This window comes from Scyliorhinus canicula, chromosome 23 (genome assembly GCF_902713615.1).
Source record: "Scyliorhinus canicula chromosome 23, sScyCan1.1, whole genome shotgun sequence".
In the NCBI taxonomy this organism is placed as follows: domain Eukaryota; kingdom Metazoa; phylum Chordata; class Chondrichthyes; order Carcharhiniformes; family Scyliorhinidae; genus Scyliorhinus; species Scyliorhinus canicula.
The window spans coordinates 9,230,018-9,247,736 of record NC_052168.1 but is presented as its reverse complement, the minus strand read 5'-3'; the positions used below and the strand labels follow the sequence as shown (position 1 = coordinate 9,247,736).

At 45.4% G+C, this 17,719-nt stretch overlaps 1 protein-coding gene across 1 annotated transcript in view; it reads left to right on the top strand.

Annotated features, from left to right (window-relative positions):
• Positions 1-17,411, top strand: part of emc10 (ER membrane protein complex subunit 10) — a 48,680-nt gene extending 31,269 nt beyond the window's left edge. Inside the window, exon 7 of the mRNA XM_038783517.1 lies at positions 16,809-17,411. Within this exon, the coding sequence (XP_038639445.1) occupies positions 16,809-16,910 (102 nt within the window). The 3' untranslated portion in view covers positions 16,911-17,411. The remainder of the gene's footprint in view (positions 1-16,808) is intronic.
• Positions 17,412-17,719: the final 308 nt, after the last annotated feature.

The window sequence follows — 17,719 nt, the reverse complement described above, 5'->3', positions numbered from 1 at the left end:
ACCTGCTACCTTGCTAAAATTCATAAATACTGGTTTTAATTGTAACTTCTCACTCCTAATTTTCTACCCTTTTTGCTCCTTTCCTGTGGCATTTGCTCTTACAGGTGTATAGTTTGGTACGTGTTGGCCATTGTTTAATGCATTGCCCAAGTAAACATGCTTCAGTTGTATAGTCAGATGTTTGCAGCATAGAAACAGGCTCTTCAGCCCAGCTGGTCCATGCTGCCCAGTTTCTATCCGTAAGCTAGTCCCACTTGCCCGGATTTGGCCCATGTCCCTCTATACCCACCCTGCCCATGTACCTGTCTAACTGCTTTTTAAAGGACAAAATTGTACTCTCTATCACTGCCTCTGGCAGCCCGTTCCAAATGCTCACCACCCTTTGTGTGAAGAAATTTCCCTTCTGGTCTCTTTTGTATCTCCCCTCTCACCTTAAGCCCTCTAGTTCTAGACTCCTCGACCTTTGGGAAAATATGTTGACTATCTACCTTATCTATACTCCTCATTAGTTTATGGACCTCTATAAGATCACCCCTAAGCTTCCTACACTCCAGGGAAAAATTTAGACTGATTTATAATTTTCTATTTGTGATTTTTTTTTTCAGGCTGTCAAAATTATTTTATTGCTAGGGGTGGGGTACAAATTGTAGACTATTGAGTGGAAAACCCCAACCCAAGTGTGAGTGGCCTACTGTGTGGCACATTACCATTGAACTCGATCCAATCTTAACCCTCATCTGATCTTGACCCAGCTGCATATGTCACTGGGCTGCCATAAACTCTTGGAATTCTGGCCGATTTTTTCTTGTGCTTTTTAATCCAAGGGGTTGCTATGGCCGAACTGCTGCATTCTGACCACTGTTCTAATCAGTTAACTTGACACAGACCAAGAATCAAACTCTGAATCTTCCTATCTGCGTGACACAGTATGTTTTATTGTTTTGTCTACCAAAGCAAGTCGCATGCTGTTGGAACATACATTAGAGAGCCATGATGTGAACATGTAACTTTAAAAAGACATTCAATGCAGTGAGGATGTACTTCCTTAATCGGGAGATCATTGATCTCCGCTTCATTGAGAGGATTCTGAGCAGAAACTGTTCTTTTCCTGCTGGGAGATGACAGGTTCAGAGAAGAAACTGAGGCTAAGTAGTCCGCAGTATCATACGGCTTCTAATGCCATTGTCAGACATGTAAGAGAAGCTTATTTGCTTTCCCAGGCTCTGCAGGTTTAATTGTAGTCAAAGGCATTGTTTGGAGCAGAGGTGTGGCCAAAGTGACATGAAGAGTTTGCTCAAAGACCATGCCATGAATACCAGCCGTGTACCCATGTGGTCATTTTTTGACAGCAAGCTGTTCGATCTCTCATAATCCTACAACCATCACAGTACTGCCCTCACTGGACATATGCATGCATGTATCCACTCGAGCACTCGTTACCAATCAGGGCCAACAGACCTGAACTTTCTTGGTTTATAATTCTCAGTTCCTCACTGAGTAAGGGGCGACACAGATTCTTGATGTTTTAATAAGGAATAGAAGTCCAGATGAAGTCCTTTGATGCAGAACCAAACAAATTCGCTGCAGAAATTCCCTCATAAGATCCGTCAGTGGGGAAGCCTCTTGTAAGATTTCATTATGCTCCGAGTTCTCGGTTGTGTTGCTGACTGTTGCAGTGAGAGTGACCTGACCCGCTCACCAGAAACTAATGTATTCATTTGGTGAAAGGATTAAATGGAGCACAAACAGTGGCTGAGAGTGCGTGCCAAGCTTGGGAAAACATGAGGGGTTGGATAATGCGTTAAACCACAAGATTAAAACTCATTACATTTTAGGGCATGCTGTTCCTCTGAGAGTGTTGAGCTCGAATCACATTGCCATACATCATTTAATTTTATAACGTTAACAATTTTGTTTTATATTTTATCCTTTTCGGAGATTTGATGTTGCAGTTTTTCCACTTTGCTTTCTCGCCTTCAATGATCACTTGTGATCAAAGTATTAAATGATGGGAGAATTTATTTTGCTCTGTCGTCCATTTTGCTGAAAGGCTTTAATTCACTCTGGGATGTCGTTGCTGTATTGCTGTCAGCTCACCTTTTTCTGCCAACCTAGAATGTTGATTGGGTAGTTGATCGAGGTTGCATTGGTCCTGAATCCAAGCATGCTGTTTCTTAACATATTCAGTTATTTGCGGACGACATTGGCGCCACTGCAAAGCATTGAAGAATTGGAGCTCTGTCTGATTTCTGCCTCCCTGCCCACCCCCCTTGCCACCTATCTCAACCAAAGGATGCTGAAGTTATTCGTCACTCTCCTCCCGGTGCCCCAGCTAAGAAATCGGCCAAGTCCACAGAAGATTGGGATTGCCACCCTGGATGTCTTTTGGTCCGTTTGGTCCAATATCACACTGGGATGATCCCTGACGAGCAGAGGGATCGCCTAAATGGAAGCTTGTATATTGTTTTGACAAAAGTTGGTGATGAGAGTGGTCATTCTTTTGTGCACCTGGGCATATGCAATAGAAAAAGAATGGGAAATGGTTCACCGGAAGGAAGGTATCTCTCCCATCAGCAGAAGCTGCATCTTAACAACCATCAGGTGTCCGTGCATTACACTAGGATCATAAAGCTATTGTTAGTCGACGAAATGGAAAAAGATTGAATTAATTTTAATTGGTATTTCACACCCGGAACCCTTTCCTGCCCCCTCCCAATCCCACTGCAGAGGAAATAATTGGGGCGGTGAGTTTCTGTTCACGATGGGGAGAAAAAACTCACGGGTTATTCACGCATGTTAAACACCATGGGCGGGATTTTCCAACCCCCCGCCAAGTCGGAGAATCGCCGGGGGGCAGCGTGAACCCGCCCCAACGCCAGCTGCCGATTTCTCCGGCGCCGGGGTTTTTAGGGGCAGGAATTGCGCCGCGCCAGTCGGCGGCCGTTGGCAGCAGCCACCCCCAACGATTTTCCACCCCGCGATGGGCCGAGTGGCCGCCGGTTTACGGCCGGTCCCACCAGCATGAATCAAGCCAGGTCCGTACCGGTGGGACCTGGCTCTGTGGGCAGCCTGCGGAGTCCTTGGGGGTTGGGGGGAATCTGGCACCGGGGGGTGCCCCCAAAATCCGCGGGTGGGCCTGTGCCGTGGGGGTACTCTTTCCCTCCACGCCGGCTGCAGTCAACCTCCGCCATGGCTGGCGCAGAGAAGAACCTCCCCGCGCATGCGCTGGGATGACGCCAGCACATGCTGGCGCTCCCGCATATGCGCCAACTCGCGCCGGCAGGCGGAGGCAATTCGGTGCCGGCTAGCGAGGCGCCAAGCCCTTTGACGCTGGCTGCCGCGGTGCCAACCCCACCGGCGCCGGCCTAGCCACTGAAGGTGCGGAGGATTCCACACCTTCCGGGCGGCCCAATGCCGGAGTGGTTCACGCCAATCCTCGGCGTCGGTACGGCCCACCCTGCCAGATAGAGGAGAATCCCGCCCCATATTGTTTCTTCATGATGTAATATGCAAAAAGTTTTATATTCTAATAAGTTGTGAAACTCCCCCATCATTACCATCTCCTCCATCTCTTAGCCTTGATCCTTGTTGCACTGCTAGACTATGCCCCTGTTTTACTTAAAAAGCTGTACAAATATTCTTTGGTTTAATGTTTAAAAAAAGATCACCATCTCTACTGTTGAAGCAGAACTATGTAATTTAGAAGTGATGAGCAGGTTTATTGAACAGCGATGAGTCACCCACCTTTCACAACATGCTGCGATCGGTGTGATGTCATTTTAGAGTACTCTTTAACGAGATGTTTCCCCTGAGCTGGAAGCTGCAACCCACTGGTATTCTGTCCCTCACAGGCCTCCCATCCTTCAGAGCGCAAAGAACCCAAGATCATTAGTTCCAGCTCTCTTTTGTTGCTCTCCAAGCCACTTCAGAAGGCCACGTTACCACAGATCCCAGAATAGTTATTAAAACTACTCATGCACTTATCAGGACAGCTCAAGCTGCTGTACAGTGACATCAAATCGGTCGTAGCTACACTCTGCTCCTGGCTGCCGTGACAGTCTTAAAAACAAACTGATTGCAAGCCAAATATTACAGAAGGAATAAGTAAAAGAAATCAAGTGATTTATCTTTTAATTTTGTGTCAATTTTGAATTGTTCATAGACAATCAGCTGGTAAAACTAGGGGCTTTTCACAGTAGCTTCATACTTGTGACAATAAAAGATTATTATTATTATTAATAATACACTATACTGTTGTACAATACAAATTGCCATTAGTGATGTTACTGTGTGACTATTTGACCTGCTCATACTGGATTCTTGTGTCTCCTATTTTTACCAAGTGTGTTAATCCTATTAAAATAATGTTAAATGGGTAGGTACCTCTGTTACACTCGGAGAGGAAGGAATTGTGGATAATAATAATACTCTTGGGCGGCATGTGGCGCAGTGGTTAGCTCGGGGACTGCAGAGCTGAGGATCCGGGTTCGAATCCCAGCCCTGGGTCACTGTCCGTGTGGAGTATGCACATTCTCCCCATGTCTGTGTGGGTTTCACTCCCACAACCCAAAGATGTGCAGGTTAGGTGGATTGGCCATGCTAAACTGCCCCTTAATTGGAAAAAAATAATTGGGTACTCTAAATTTATATTAAAATAATAATAATCTTTATTATTGTCACAAGTTGGCTTACATTAGCACCGCAATTAAGTTACTGTGAAAAGGTCCTAGTCCCCACACTCCGACGCCTGTTTGGGTACACAGAGGGAGAATTCAGAATGTCCAAATTACCTAACAGCACGTCTTTCGGGACTTGTGGGAGGAAACCGGAGCACCCGGAGGAAACCCACGCAGACACTGGGAGAACGTGCAGACTTTGCACAGACAGTGACCCAAGCCGGGAATTGAACCTGGGACCCTGCCATTATGAAGCAACAGTGCTAACCACGGTGCTACTGTGCCGCTCATCCTTCTATTAATGGGGTATAATGTCCTTGCATATGCTACACTTGACCTTTATCCATCAGCATTTTTGTTTTTGGTGGCATCATGCATGCAACAATGATTGGCCACACCCTGTGATTAAATCTCGTGATTTAAAAAGTGATAATGGGATTTATTTCACTACCTGTGCAAGTTTGTGCATACTATATAATATAAGCGGGGCATGGTAGCACAGCTCCAGAGTCCTCAGTTCTATTCCCGGCTTGGATCACTGTCTGTATGGAGTTTGCACTTTCTCCCCATGTCTGCTTGGGTTTCCTCCGGTTTCCTCCCACAGTCCAAAGATGTGCAGGTTTGGTGGATTGGTCATGCTTAATTGACCTTTGTGTCCAAAGAGGTTAGGTGGAGTTACGGGGATAGGGTGGAGGTGTTGGTTTAGGTAGGGTGCTCTTTCCAAGGGCCTATGCGGACACAATGGGTCGAATGGCCTCCTTCTGCACTGTAAATTCTATGATTCTACGATATACTTATGCTTTACAGAGATTTATCACTACAGAAAAGTTTTCTTCAAACCGCGGCAGAGAACAAAAAAAATCAGCAACTCCATTCAGTTGTTTCAGTGACCCTGGGATAGGGGATGTAAAAATTCCACCAGAATACTGTTTGGTGACTTGAGCTGCAAAATGCAGCTCTTAATTGGATTAGACTGTCATTCTTCTCCGTTAATCAGACTGCCAAGATTCAATGCTGAGCCTCGTGTGTCGACGAGATACCTGATTTTCACCATGGAACCAACTGCACCCGTTCCATTTAGCATCTTCAAGAGAGAAATTTGTAAAGTGGAAGGAAGGATGGCTTTGGAGAACATTCATGAGGCGGGGGGGTTTTGCACCCACCAACTGTAATCATGCAAATACTGCAATTTATAAGAAAGAGAATGGGCTGTGAATGTTCTTTAGTTTGTATGGGTGGAGAGTGATGAAGAGACTCGGTAGAAGCTGCAGGCTGCAAACCTAGGATGAAACTTTTGGTCCTGGGCTCGTTGGGTTCCACCGAAAGTCAGTTGACTGTTCTGCCGTATTCCGATCTGCCATGACGGGCTGGAAATTCCCGGGCCTAGTGTTACACAGTGACTTTCAGAAATGCGATGTGGCCGGCATAAAACGAGTGGGGCAAGCCGAATGATGACGATTGCTTCGTATATTGTGCTGTTGTGCCTGTGAATTTGATGAGCTGGTATTTCTCTTCTTTTTTTTATTCAGTGGCATTTAATTCTGGGCGGGGCCATCTTTCTCACGGTTACAAACACCTTCAAAGTGCCTCAGCAAATAGGAGCACAAGCCTGACATCTGCAAAGTAATCGTGGTTCCCAAGTGTTTTCGGGAGAATGCATGCAGTGACAAACAAGGCGCAATTGAGTTTTACAAAGGTCAATTACTCCCTTCCCTTACTCCTGAAGCCTGGACCTTGGTGTTAGATTCTCAACAACTCTTCGTATCAGAGCAGAAAAGTAATTATTTTCTGAGAACCTAAGTGTTCAGTGACTGCAAGGCCTCTGCCTCCGGGAAACCATTCCACCTTGTATCCAATGATTGTTACTAACAGAACAGGCACATTCCTGCCACCAAGCGATCAATTTAATTCCTGGCGACATGAAGCCATTCAGTGCATCATAGTAGCTCTCGCCTCTGGGGTCTGTTTGCACTGTGTTAATACAGGCCCAAGAAGTTGGACGTGTGAATTAAGTTTCTATCTATCCAAGATGTGGCTGCCATAAAACTGGAGTGGGACAAGCCTATGATGTCTTCTACATGGCTTTCCATAAAGGAGCTCAGCCAATTACAAAACAACACTGCCAACTATCCCCAGCCTCATTCATTTTAAATTTGTTTCTTTGTTGTTTACTGTTTTGGAACTTCTCAACTCCCAAATATCATTTGACCGTGAATCTTTTGTTTGTCGCTTGCAATCTCCTATTTGTCCTTTATTTTCTTTCTGTTTAAATCAAAAGCACTGCTTCCAGCTTGATCCAAACTAATCCAATGAATAATAATCTTTATTGTCACAAGTAGGCTTACATTAGCACTGCAATGTAGTTACTGTGAAAAGCCCCTAGTTGCCACACTCTGGCACATGTTTGGGTACACTGAGGGAGAATTCAGAATGTCCAATTCACCTAACAAGCACGTCTTTCGGGACTTGTGGGAGGAAACTGGAGCACCCGGAGGAAACCCACGCAGACACGGGGAGAACGTGCAGACTTCACACAGATGGTGACCCAAGCCGGGAATCGAACCTGTGACCCTGGCGCTGTGAAGCAACAGTGCCACTCACTGTGCTACCGTGCTGCCCCAATGCTGTTAAATTAATATGCAGTGATTCATCAGTCACTTCACTGATCATAATCCAACTGAGGTGTGGCAACATGCAGCAACCCTCAAGAGGTTAATCTGGTGCACCCGAGACTCACTCAACCGAGGGAACTGGGGGACACAGCAGGTGAAGGGCTGATGGGTGGAGGTGAGGGTAGGACTGACGGACTCTGCAGCCAACTGCAAATCTTGGCAAACTCTTCACAAAAGTTGGATTGCAGTAAAAATAATCAAGTGGATCCTGAGACACCTGATTTGCTCACTGTGGAGAAAGATCTGAATCATGTAGATTGGATATTAAAATATTGAAATTCTATCAACAATGGAATTTCCATGGATCCTTGTGGCCAGATGAGAATAGAGGAAATTCCAACACCTGAGGCATTGGTTTCTACAATTACAAGCAGCCATTGTAAACGGCATTCTTATTTTCTGGTTTATTTTTTTTTTCTTCCCACTTGCTAACATCGCTAGGTCACAAGGTGGACAGCAGGGTAGCATGGTGGTTAGCATAAATGCTTCACAGCTCCAGGGTCCCAGGTTCGATTCCCGGCTGGGTCACTGTCTGTGTGGAGTCTGCACGTCCTCCCCCTGTGTGCGTGGGTTTCCTCCGGGTGCTCCGGTTTCCTCCCACAGTCCAAAGATGTGCGGGCTAGGTGGATTGGCCATGCTAAATTGCCCGTAGTGTCCTAATAAAAGTAAGGTTAAGGGGGGGGGGGGGTTGTTGGGTTACGGGTATAGGGTGGATACGTGGGTTTGAGTAGGGTGATCATGGCTCGGCACAACATTGAGGGCCGAAGGGCCTGTTCTGTGCTGTACTGTTCTATGTTCTATACCTCCAAGTCTCATTTTGGTTCCCGAAAATATTGGCGCAAATGAACTAATCTCAAAGACCCCAATTCTTGGAGCATGCTGAGTAGCTGGTCTCAGTCAGAGCACACTTTGTGGTTCTCCTTTCCCCTGGGATACGATGGGAATAAATCAGACCTGCTTCCACGATTCTCCTTGTTAGTTGTTGACAGTTGCTAGAACTGACTGTGTTAAGTGGTGGGGATAGCGTGAGAATAGGATCAGGATCATCTTGTTTGTTTTCTGTTATTGTTAACCGACTAATGCATGAAGAATGGCCACGAATCTGATACCATTGGGGATTCAGAGGACCATACTCCAATGTGAATGACTTGCAGGTGATTTCCAGTATGTAACTCATGCTGTCCCAGAGCTTTGTTGTTGAGATGAGGGGTGGATGGGTTGCAGCTCAGATTATGTGCTGAAGGAATCTAGGATGCTCATCAAGTGTCAAATGCAGAGCTCCATTTGTAGCGAGAACACATGAGGTGATGATTCTCAGAAAGGGATTCTCAGAAAGAGATGGCAATAATGTTAATTTTAAATGGCAGGATAAATGAAGTGCCTGAGTCTATCTACCAATTTGTCATCCTTTTACTTGGTGCTGAGTAGTGGACTTAAGTCGAAGACTAGAGAAGCCAGCATATGACATGCAGTGAGCATCTCCTTATTCTGGGTAGATGGGAGCAATGGTGTTTAGCTCTGTGATACAGAATCTCTTCAGTACTTAAAATCTGTCTCCCTAGATTTCCCTTTATTAACTGTTTAAAGATGAATGAGGCATTTTTTGATCAAAGTGTTTAATTGTATATTGAAGACAAATGTTCATGAGCAATATCTTGTTCAGATGTCAATTTTCTGATCAGCACAGAGTCGATGCTAACCCTACTGGGCCTTTTCAGTGAACTTCCTTGCCTCGTAATGAATTGAGTTGAAGGGGTATTCGGAGGTCAATTGAGAACCAGCCATTTTGATGTGAGATTGGAGTTACGTGTAGGCTGGACCAAGTCAGGAGGTGGTCATTAGGTACTACAGAACTTGAGTATTGCTGATAAAAAAGACACGTCAAAGCTTTGTGTCTGGCACACTGAGTATTATTTAGCAAATGTCCTGTTGCATCTAATGTTGGACATTGTGTTGTGAGTTTTACCAGCATGGGCTGGTTGGCTGGGACATGTATGTGATTCCATGATTGGACAACATTTGCTAAATAATCTTCAGTTTGTTAAGAATTACACTGACAATCAATTTAAGATCGTCAGTTGGGCTTGCAGTGTGGCACTTTTATGTGTACCGATATAATATTATTAATGCACAGGGCCCTGTTCTTTGCTGACAGCAAGCACCTGTAGACACGTTGTGCCTGTTTCAGCTAAACATCATATGTGGCAACCGTTCACAGACTCCTTTCTCAGAAGATGCATAGCTAATCAGGGTAAAGCTGCCTGGTTTAAATTTCAAACAAAGCTTGGCTGTTACTATCAGTCACCATCAACTGGTGCATTCTCCATGGCAAAGCTTCTGCTAATCAGAGACAATTTGCTAACCAACCAGCACACTCTTCTCAGACAATAGAAATTGCTGTTTTCCCTTTATATTGGTATCCTTGTGAAGTGTCCTGCTGAGTCTAAAACGAAAAGCTTCGACATGTATCTTTTTTTCCCTGTCAATACCCAAGCGAGGAGAGCAGATTTCCTCCTGAAAGGACATCTGTGCATCAGTTAGGTTTCTTTATATAACAATCCCACGCCTTCATGATTACTTTTTTTTCTAGTACCAGTTTTACATTTAATTTTGTTTTATTAAACTGAATTCTTCTTGGATTATAATTTATAATGTCACTACTCCTAAGAGCTTGATGCACTTGTCTGTTAGTCAGCGGTGAGTACCTCTTTCCTGCTTATCTGCCTTCACAAGGTGAAGGTTAGCGTGCTCTTTGTATTGTCGACCTGCAGGCTGAATATCAGAAGGTTGAGGAGTTCTGTTGCATTTGTGTTTAATTCACGCAGCTCTGTGTACGACTCGTGATTTTGCTCACCCCGCTGGTGCTCAAGAAGATTAAGAACCCTCATCCTAATCTCCCAGGGAGATTCTGACAGCGCAGTCTGAAGACAGACATGAAGAGCTGCGGAAAATCTATAATTTTTCCCTTTCTTAGTTGGCGAAAGGCTTTGCCAAATATCTGTTGAATTAAAGCATTGATCTCCTGCTGTTTTTCGGTTCTGAAACGGGGGAATGTAAACAGCAACATAGAAAAACATGAAGAGGCGGAATGAAAGCAAAACAGTTTGATGGTCTGGTGAAGCACTGAGCCAAACAGCGGAAAGTCCCCGTTGAATCCTTAGCCTGATTTGAATTAGCAGATCTCATCCAAGGCAGCATTTGGGAATGCTGCAATTTGCTTCAGTGCCCTTTGGTTAGGTGAGGGATTTGAACAGCCCTGCTCCTGATTGCTATCCAAATACCTAATGATAGGATTGAGCATAGCTGGCACGCCTTCCACGGCAAGTTTGCCAGCACTCAATATCTGAGCTTCGATGTGACAAATGGTCGCCAAGCTGTGTGAGTGGGGGGCAGCTACCCCCTGAGGAATCGCATACCTCCAGCAAGGAGTTGATACCATCAGGAGACGAGACAGGAAGAAGTCGGCTATCAAACACAAGTGGTCTGTCTGAAAGCTAATGACATGCAGCAGTGGCACGCTGAAGGATGCTCTTGGCTGACATTGCCAGAAGTATATCTGCTTTACTATTCTCCTGATGAAATGATCCGAGAAGATTAGATTCAGGAGCCTCTAAATATAATTATTTTGAAATGTATTTTATGGGGGGGAAAATATGCCAAAGTAAGTTCATAGGAGTTAGAATTTTTCTTACACCAGCACCACATTACAGAGAGGAGTTGTATTGCGCACTCGTGTTTGTTTAGGAAGAAAGAACTTTAATTTGTGCAGAATCTTTCATGACCTCAGGACACTCCAGAGTGTTTTATAGCAAATGAAGTTCATTTATCTTGAAGTGCAGTCAGCGATATACTGTAGGGAAGCACAGCAGCCAATATATACACACAAAAAGCCTTGAATAGTAATGAGATAAATGGGTAGATAGCCTGTTTCTGGGGGTTTTGGTTAATAGTCAAATGCTGACCAGGAAACGGTGCTATGGCATCTTGGGTTAATATGCCAAAAGATGGCATTTCCTGATCACACAATGCCATGTTTAATTATGTGCCCAAACCTCAGGGTTGAACCTATGACCTCTGGCACAGGAGGCAAGAGGAGTGTTTGTCCACCGAGGCTGGCACTTTAGTGACTGTTTCATAACATTTTCACAGTTCAAAGCCATGATTTGGTTCATGATTGCTCTGCCCACATTATTTTTCCTATTTCCCCCCCCCCAAATTTCTAATCTCTTTCTGGCTCTGTCCCAGAGTCGGACTCTGAATTCAAGCCAATAGAAGTGCCTGCAGCATCTGAAGCTGACCTGGGCATCACGGGACAATAAATATGGCTGTTTACCCAACGATAGAAGACGAGGGCAAAGAAACCTGAGCCCAATTTTGGCCTGTCCCCAACCAATGACCCTGCTGCTACCTTGACTGAGCACAGCACATTCCTCATTGACCAGGATTTTTTTCTTTTTTCTTTTAGAAATTTTAGAGTGCCCAATTCTTTTTTTTTTCCCCAATGAAGGGGCAATTTAACGTGGCTAATCCACCTACCCTGCACATCCTTAGTTTGTGGGGGTGAGACCCAAGCAGACACTGGGAGAATGTGCCAACTCCACGCGGACAGTAACCCGGGCCGGGATCGAACCCGGGCCCTCGGCAGCGTGAGCCAGCAGTGCTAACCCCTGCGCCTCCGTGCAGCCCGACCATTGACCAGGAATTAGAAGTGACATATTACTGTTACTTGTGGTTTAGTTCTTTTCCTGACAATGGATTTATCACCTGGGCCATTGCCAGAACTGTGGGAATCAAGCATTCAAACAGCACCACGTTTAAAGAAGAGAGTTGATCTAAAAATAAATCTCCCTGAAAGTGTTTTCAGTACATTATACCTTTAGAAATACAATGTCCTGATGTTTAACCTGGTAGCGATCCAACTCAAACAGTGGTGAACTCTTTTAAAAATCCTGACGTCCCTTATTTTTAAAATTTCATGAGTGAACGCTTTTTTTTATTAACAACGTGGCTTCACTGAATGATGTTCGGATTTGACTCTCTTGCATAGATGTGGGTGGGATAAGCAACATGGGATAACACGTGAAGGAAGCAACATGGGATAACACGTGAAGGAAGCAACATGGGATAACACGTGAAGGAAGCAACATGGGATAGCACGTGAAGGTCATGTACCTAACTGGATTTCAGTCAAAAGCCCTTTCACCACAGCCGCGTTTCAATTCAAATTCTGCAAATTAGTTTCCCCAGGCACTGCCGAGTGTATTGCTAAGTAGTAGAGCTTTGATTTTTTTTTTAGAAAATATCTCATTGAAGCTTTTGTAATTTTCAGTTTTAACAAGTTTATCAAATTAACATTCTAAACAACCTAGCGTCCCGACGCACGCAACCACATCACAATAACATACACAACTACCCTCCCGCCCTAGCTCCTAACTACCCGTGTATTAGATTCCCTGTCCTTATTTACACTGCCATGCCTCCCATTCCCCCCCCCCACCCCCGCTTTCTGCTGACGTTCAGCTTTCCTTAAAGAAGTCGATGAACTACTGCCACCTCCGAGCAAACCCCTGATTTGAACCTCTGAAGGTGAACTTAATCTTTTCCAGCCTTAGAAACCCTGCCATGTCCCTGACCCACGCTCCTGACTTTGGAGGCTCCGAGTCTCTCCATCCCAGCAAAATCTGTCTCCGGGCCACCAGTGAGGAGAAGGCCAGAACACTGGCCTCCCTCCCCCTGGGCTCCCGGAGCTTCCGGTACCCCAAATATTGCCATTTCTGGACTTGGAGTCACCCAGGACCTCTGACGTGACATCCGCAAACCCCGCCAGAATCCCCTCGACTTTGGATACGCTCAGAAAATATGCACATGATTCACCGGGCTTTCCCCGCAGCGTCCGCACCTGTCCTCCACTTCCTCAAAAAACCTGCTCATCCGGGCTACCGTCATGTGGGCCCTATGAACGACCTTGAACTGGATCAGGCTAAGCCTGGCACACGACCAGGATGAATTGACTCTTCCCCAAGGTCTTTTCCCATAGTCCGACTTCCAGCCCTCCTTCCAACTCTTCCTCCCACTTCCTCTTCACCTCCCCGAATGGGACCCCTTCCCACTCCATCATTTCCTTGTATATCTCCGAGCCCCTCCCTTCCCCAACCCCTGTTTTAGACATTACCTTATCTTGTAGTCCCCTCAGGTGGAGGCGAGGAAAGCTTGAAACTTGCCTCTGGGCAAAGTCCGGTACCTCTAGGTACCGAAATCCGTTCCCACCCGGCACCTCAAACTCCTCCTTATATGCCTCCAGACTCGGAAAGCCCTCCTCAGTGAAGCGATCCCCAAATCTCTCAGTCCCTGCCCACTGCCACCTCCTAAAGCCCCTCCCCCCCCCCGAACAAACCGGTGATTATCACAGATTGGTGACCACACTGACGCACCCTCCAATCTCATGTGCTGTCTCCATTGGCCCCAAATCATCAGGGCTGCCACTACCACTGGGCTTGTGGAGTACCGAGCCGGCGAGAACGGCAGGGGTGCTGGAGCTTTGATTTCTGCCTTGTGCTCAGTCAGTTGGAGCAGCAATTTTGGTGCTTCAGCTAACCTCTGCCCTCTTGAGTAAGGGAGAGAAAAATAGAAAGAGCCATGATTGGTGCTAACCTGAGGCTCTAGATGGAGGCCATTTTGCCGACGTTGGGTGAGACCAGAATGGAACCTCGCTGTAATACCCTCTGTTATCAGATACATAGACATAGACACTGTCAGTATGCTGAGAGTGGCTGTTTATGCTCTTCTTGGAAGGCTCCAGGAACTCCGCAACCAATCACTTTCGGGGAGGCAGAATAGAAAAAAACAAAAAATCGTATTCTGAGACTTTAGTGAAATTATGAAATAAGAATTGTCTCCATGTTGGAATAGAATCATAGAAAAGTTACAGCGTAGAAGGAGTCCATTAGGGTCATCTTGTCTATGCTAGCCCGAGGAGACCCAGATGCCCTTTCTAATTCCACTTTCCTATTCCTTTCCGTTCCCTCGGATGTCTTGGAATGCACTGAGTTGTAAACATTTGGGGTTTACACCGAAAGACCCAAGTGTAGGTGGGCTGATTCCACAATGCCAACAAAGATAACTTGAGGGTTGGTCACACACTGGTGTTACCTGGTTATGGGGTGCCTGCGCACTAATTCAGGCAGCAGTGTTTGTATGCCTGCATAGCAGCAGCTCACCTGGACACCATCTTACTTGGGACTGGTTTATTTTGGGAATGGGGAGGGAAAAAGAATAACGAGAGTAGGCCACCTGGTTCACCTTGACCTGGAATGGTGTGGAAAATCAGGAGATAGATAGGATCTGAAAGCCGGGAAAGGGGATTCAGGACAGACTCTGTTACTTGTCAGCAGTATCATAAATCCACCATTAGCCATTTACCTTGGGGATTATGTGCAAATGCAATTTGAAGTAACCTCTGAAATACAGCATGTTGAGTAAATCCACAAGAGTTACGGTTGATCGTATGATTTGACCTGGGACACTGATTTAAGTTGTATTTGCATTAACAAAATGATGGTTAGCCCTGCAAGATTTTGTGATTTATTGCGATATAATACTTCTGTTCTTGGGTTTAAATTGTTGCCTTTATTAATTTTAAATCTATCCCTTTCCTACTAACCAGTTCAAGAGTTCGGGTTTATTTATGTTAACAGCCGAGAATATGTGGCTCTGCTGTGGGTTACAATGATCGGTTGAAAGATTTATTGTAACACCACACAGCAAGGGAACATCTAATAAACCATCTAATAACTCTTGTGTGTTAATGAATTTTAAAAAGCCTCTTGTCGTCAGGATGATCTTATTAAACAAACACATCAAACTGTTGCAAAGAGTTACCATGTGCCCACTCTCGAATGGCAAGTGCTGTTTCTCCGGGAGCTGAAATGCTGGTGTTGTAGGATTAATCCATACAATTCCTACAGTGCAGAGGGAGCTATTCGGCTCATCAAGTCTGCACCGATGCGGCGAAAGAGCACCCACTTCCCAACCCTATCACCGTAGCCACACCTAATCTGCACATCTCTGGACAGTGGGAGGAAACTGGAAGCCCACGCAGACACGGGGAGAATGTGCAAACTCCACAGAGACAGGCCGGAATAGAACGCGGGTCCCTGTTGCTGTGAGGCAGCAGTGCTAGCCACTATGCCGCCTGACTGATGTAATACTGAATTATATGTTCAGCCGATGCTGAAGGATCTTTAGTTTGATAATTATGTCGTTCAGCTGACGCAAGACAGCTGATTATCGTCCTTGACTTCGGTAACTTGTTCAAGCTGTTAGCCTTGGTGATGTTGCCATTGTGGTCTTTCGATAAAAGAAACAGACAAAGCAAAATGGGACTCTGGTGAGGCTGCCTATAAATTTCCCATGTAAGCCACCTTTTCCCCATTGCACCCCCATCTTAGTGGATAATCACAGAGCAGGGTTCACACCTGGTTCCTCCTGCTCTGTGATTATCCACTAAGATGGGGGTGCGATGGGGAGAAGGTGGCTTACATGGGAACCCTGCTCTGCTGGCACAATTGTTGAGAGTTGCCGTAGGTTTCCATGATCCTGGGTCAACCAAGAAGGAGAGGGGAAGAAATTTACCCAGGCTTTCTGCCCCAAATCTCCATCACCTTCCTTTTGTCATCAAAGGGCCTGCTTGAACAGTGCATGTGGCTCAGATTCGACTTGACTGTGATGGTCTCCAAGATCGAATAGGCTGACGATAGTTGAGACTTTCCTATTCCTGCACCTGGCCTTGTTGAATTAACTGGATGCGGTTCTCTGAGGGAAAACTAGGTGAGAGGAGCACATGCCAGTAAGGAATCTAGCCTAATTTTGGGCCATCGGTGATCTAATTTCAATAGAGGAGAAGCCACGCTGGCTTCCTTCTGGCGTGCATTCCTCGTTCCTGACTTTCTTTTCCTTTTTGTTGTGTGATTAAAATCACCTAGGGACAGGAAAAACTGTCCGTTAAAGTCAGGACCTGCAGAATGGCTACTGTCCCCGTGGGGCTAATGTGCAAACGGTGCCACAGTGAGAGCTACTGCATTCAGTGTTCAGATGAGATAAGGGCATTTGAAAATTCTTGATGAGTGGGAGCAACAGTGGCTTTCTCATTATTGACCGCAGAGCACCATGTGTGGAGCATTGATCTGGGAGTGTTTAGTGGGCAGTACAGGTGTACATTTATTTCAAAATTGTGTGTTTGGTGCGGTAATTCAGCTCACTTAACCTGTGGCTGGGTCACAATTCTGCCTTCGCCCTCACTGCTGCCATGTCTTGAAGCCAAAACGCTAATGAGTGCCACTGGTTACAAACTGACCCTTTGTTCAAGCCCCCCCACCTTTGTTGAGCAGTCAGGATCTCGCTCGTTGAAGGTTATGTGCTTTTGTCTAACGTTCAGAGTTGACCTCTTTTTCTTCCTCCTCAGTGGATGTATATCGTCCCCATTGTGATCTTTCTGATGATGTCGGGCGCACAGGATCCTAACGGAGGGGGCAGCGGAGGTGGTTCTGGTGGAGGCGGAAGATGACCTGTGCAGCCAAGAGACAAGTTTCCCACTTGACAAAAAGGGAAAAAGTGCACCATGTTGTAAATACTAATAATATTGTCATATTTGCTGGACAAAGGTTAAATTAACATTCTCAGGACTTTGAGTTTCCAATCGAATAATCTGCAGACAACAAATGAGCAAAATGTAGTGTGAATAGTTGAGATGGGCATTGTTGATTTGCAAGAAGAAAATAATTGCTGTGAATTTTGTCAAGCGTTGTTGCTGCAGAACCCCACTCCAGCCACTAGTTGCCGCCAGCATACTATAGTTAATATAAGGTCAGTGAAAGACAGGTTGAAACGGTGCAGTCACTCGTGTGTACGTCGTCAGATATAGAGAAACAAATCCAAAGTATCAGAAATGTTCAAGCTGTACCAGTAGCACCAGGAATGATGTCCAGAGTCCGTATGTATAAATAAATGCAGAAGCCATTGGTTTTGTTTTGGAGTCTGTAGAGATAATAAATGGAAAATGCTGATGGGCTGAGATGTGTGGATTTGTTCAGCTGTCCTTCCCAGCAAATTATTCCGTCTTTTTCATATTGGTCAAGTTGGAAGTATTTTGTTGACATTTTGACTCCCTAACCCCAGCTTTAGAACATCTGTCTGGGAAAGTACCAGAAACTCAAGTGCAGATTTAATAATCTTTATTAGTGTCACAAGTAGACTTACATTAACAGTGCAATGAAGTTACTGTGAAAAGACCCTCGTCGCCACATTCCGGCACCTGTTCGAGTACACAGAGGGAGAATTCAGAATGTCCAAATTACATAACAAGCACATCTTTCA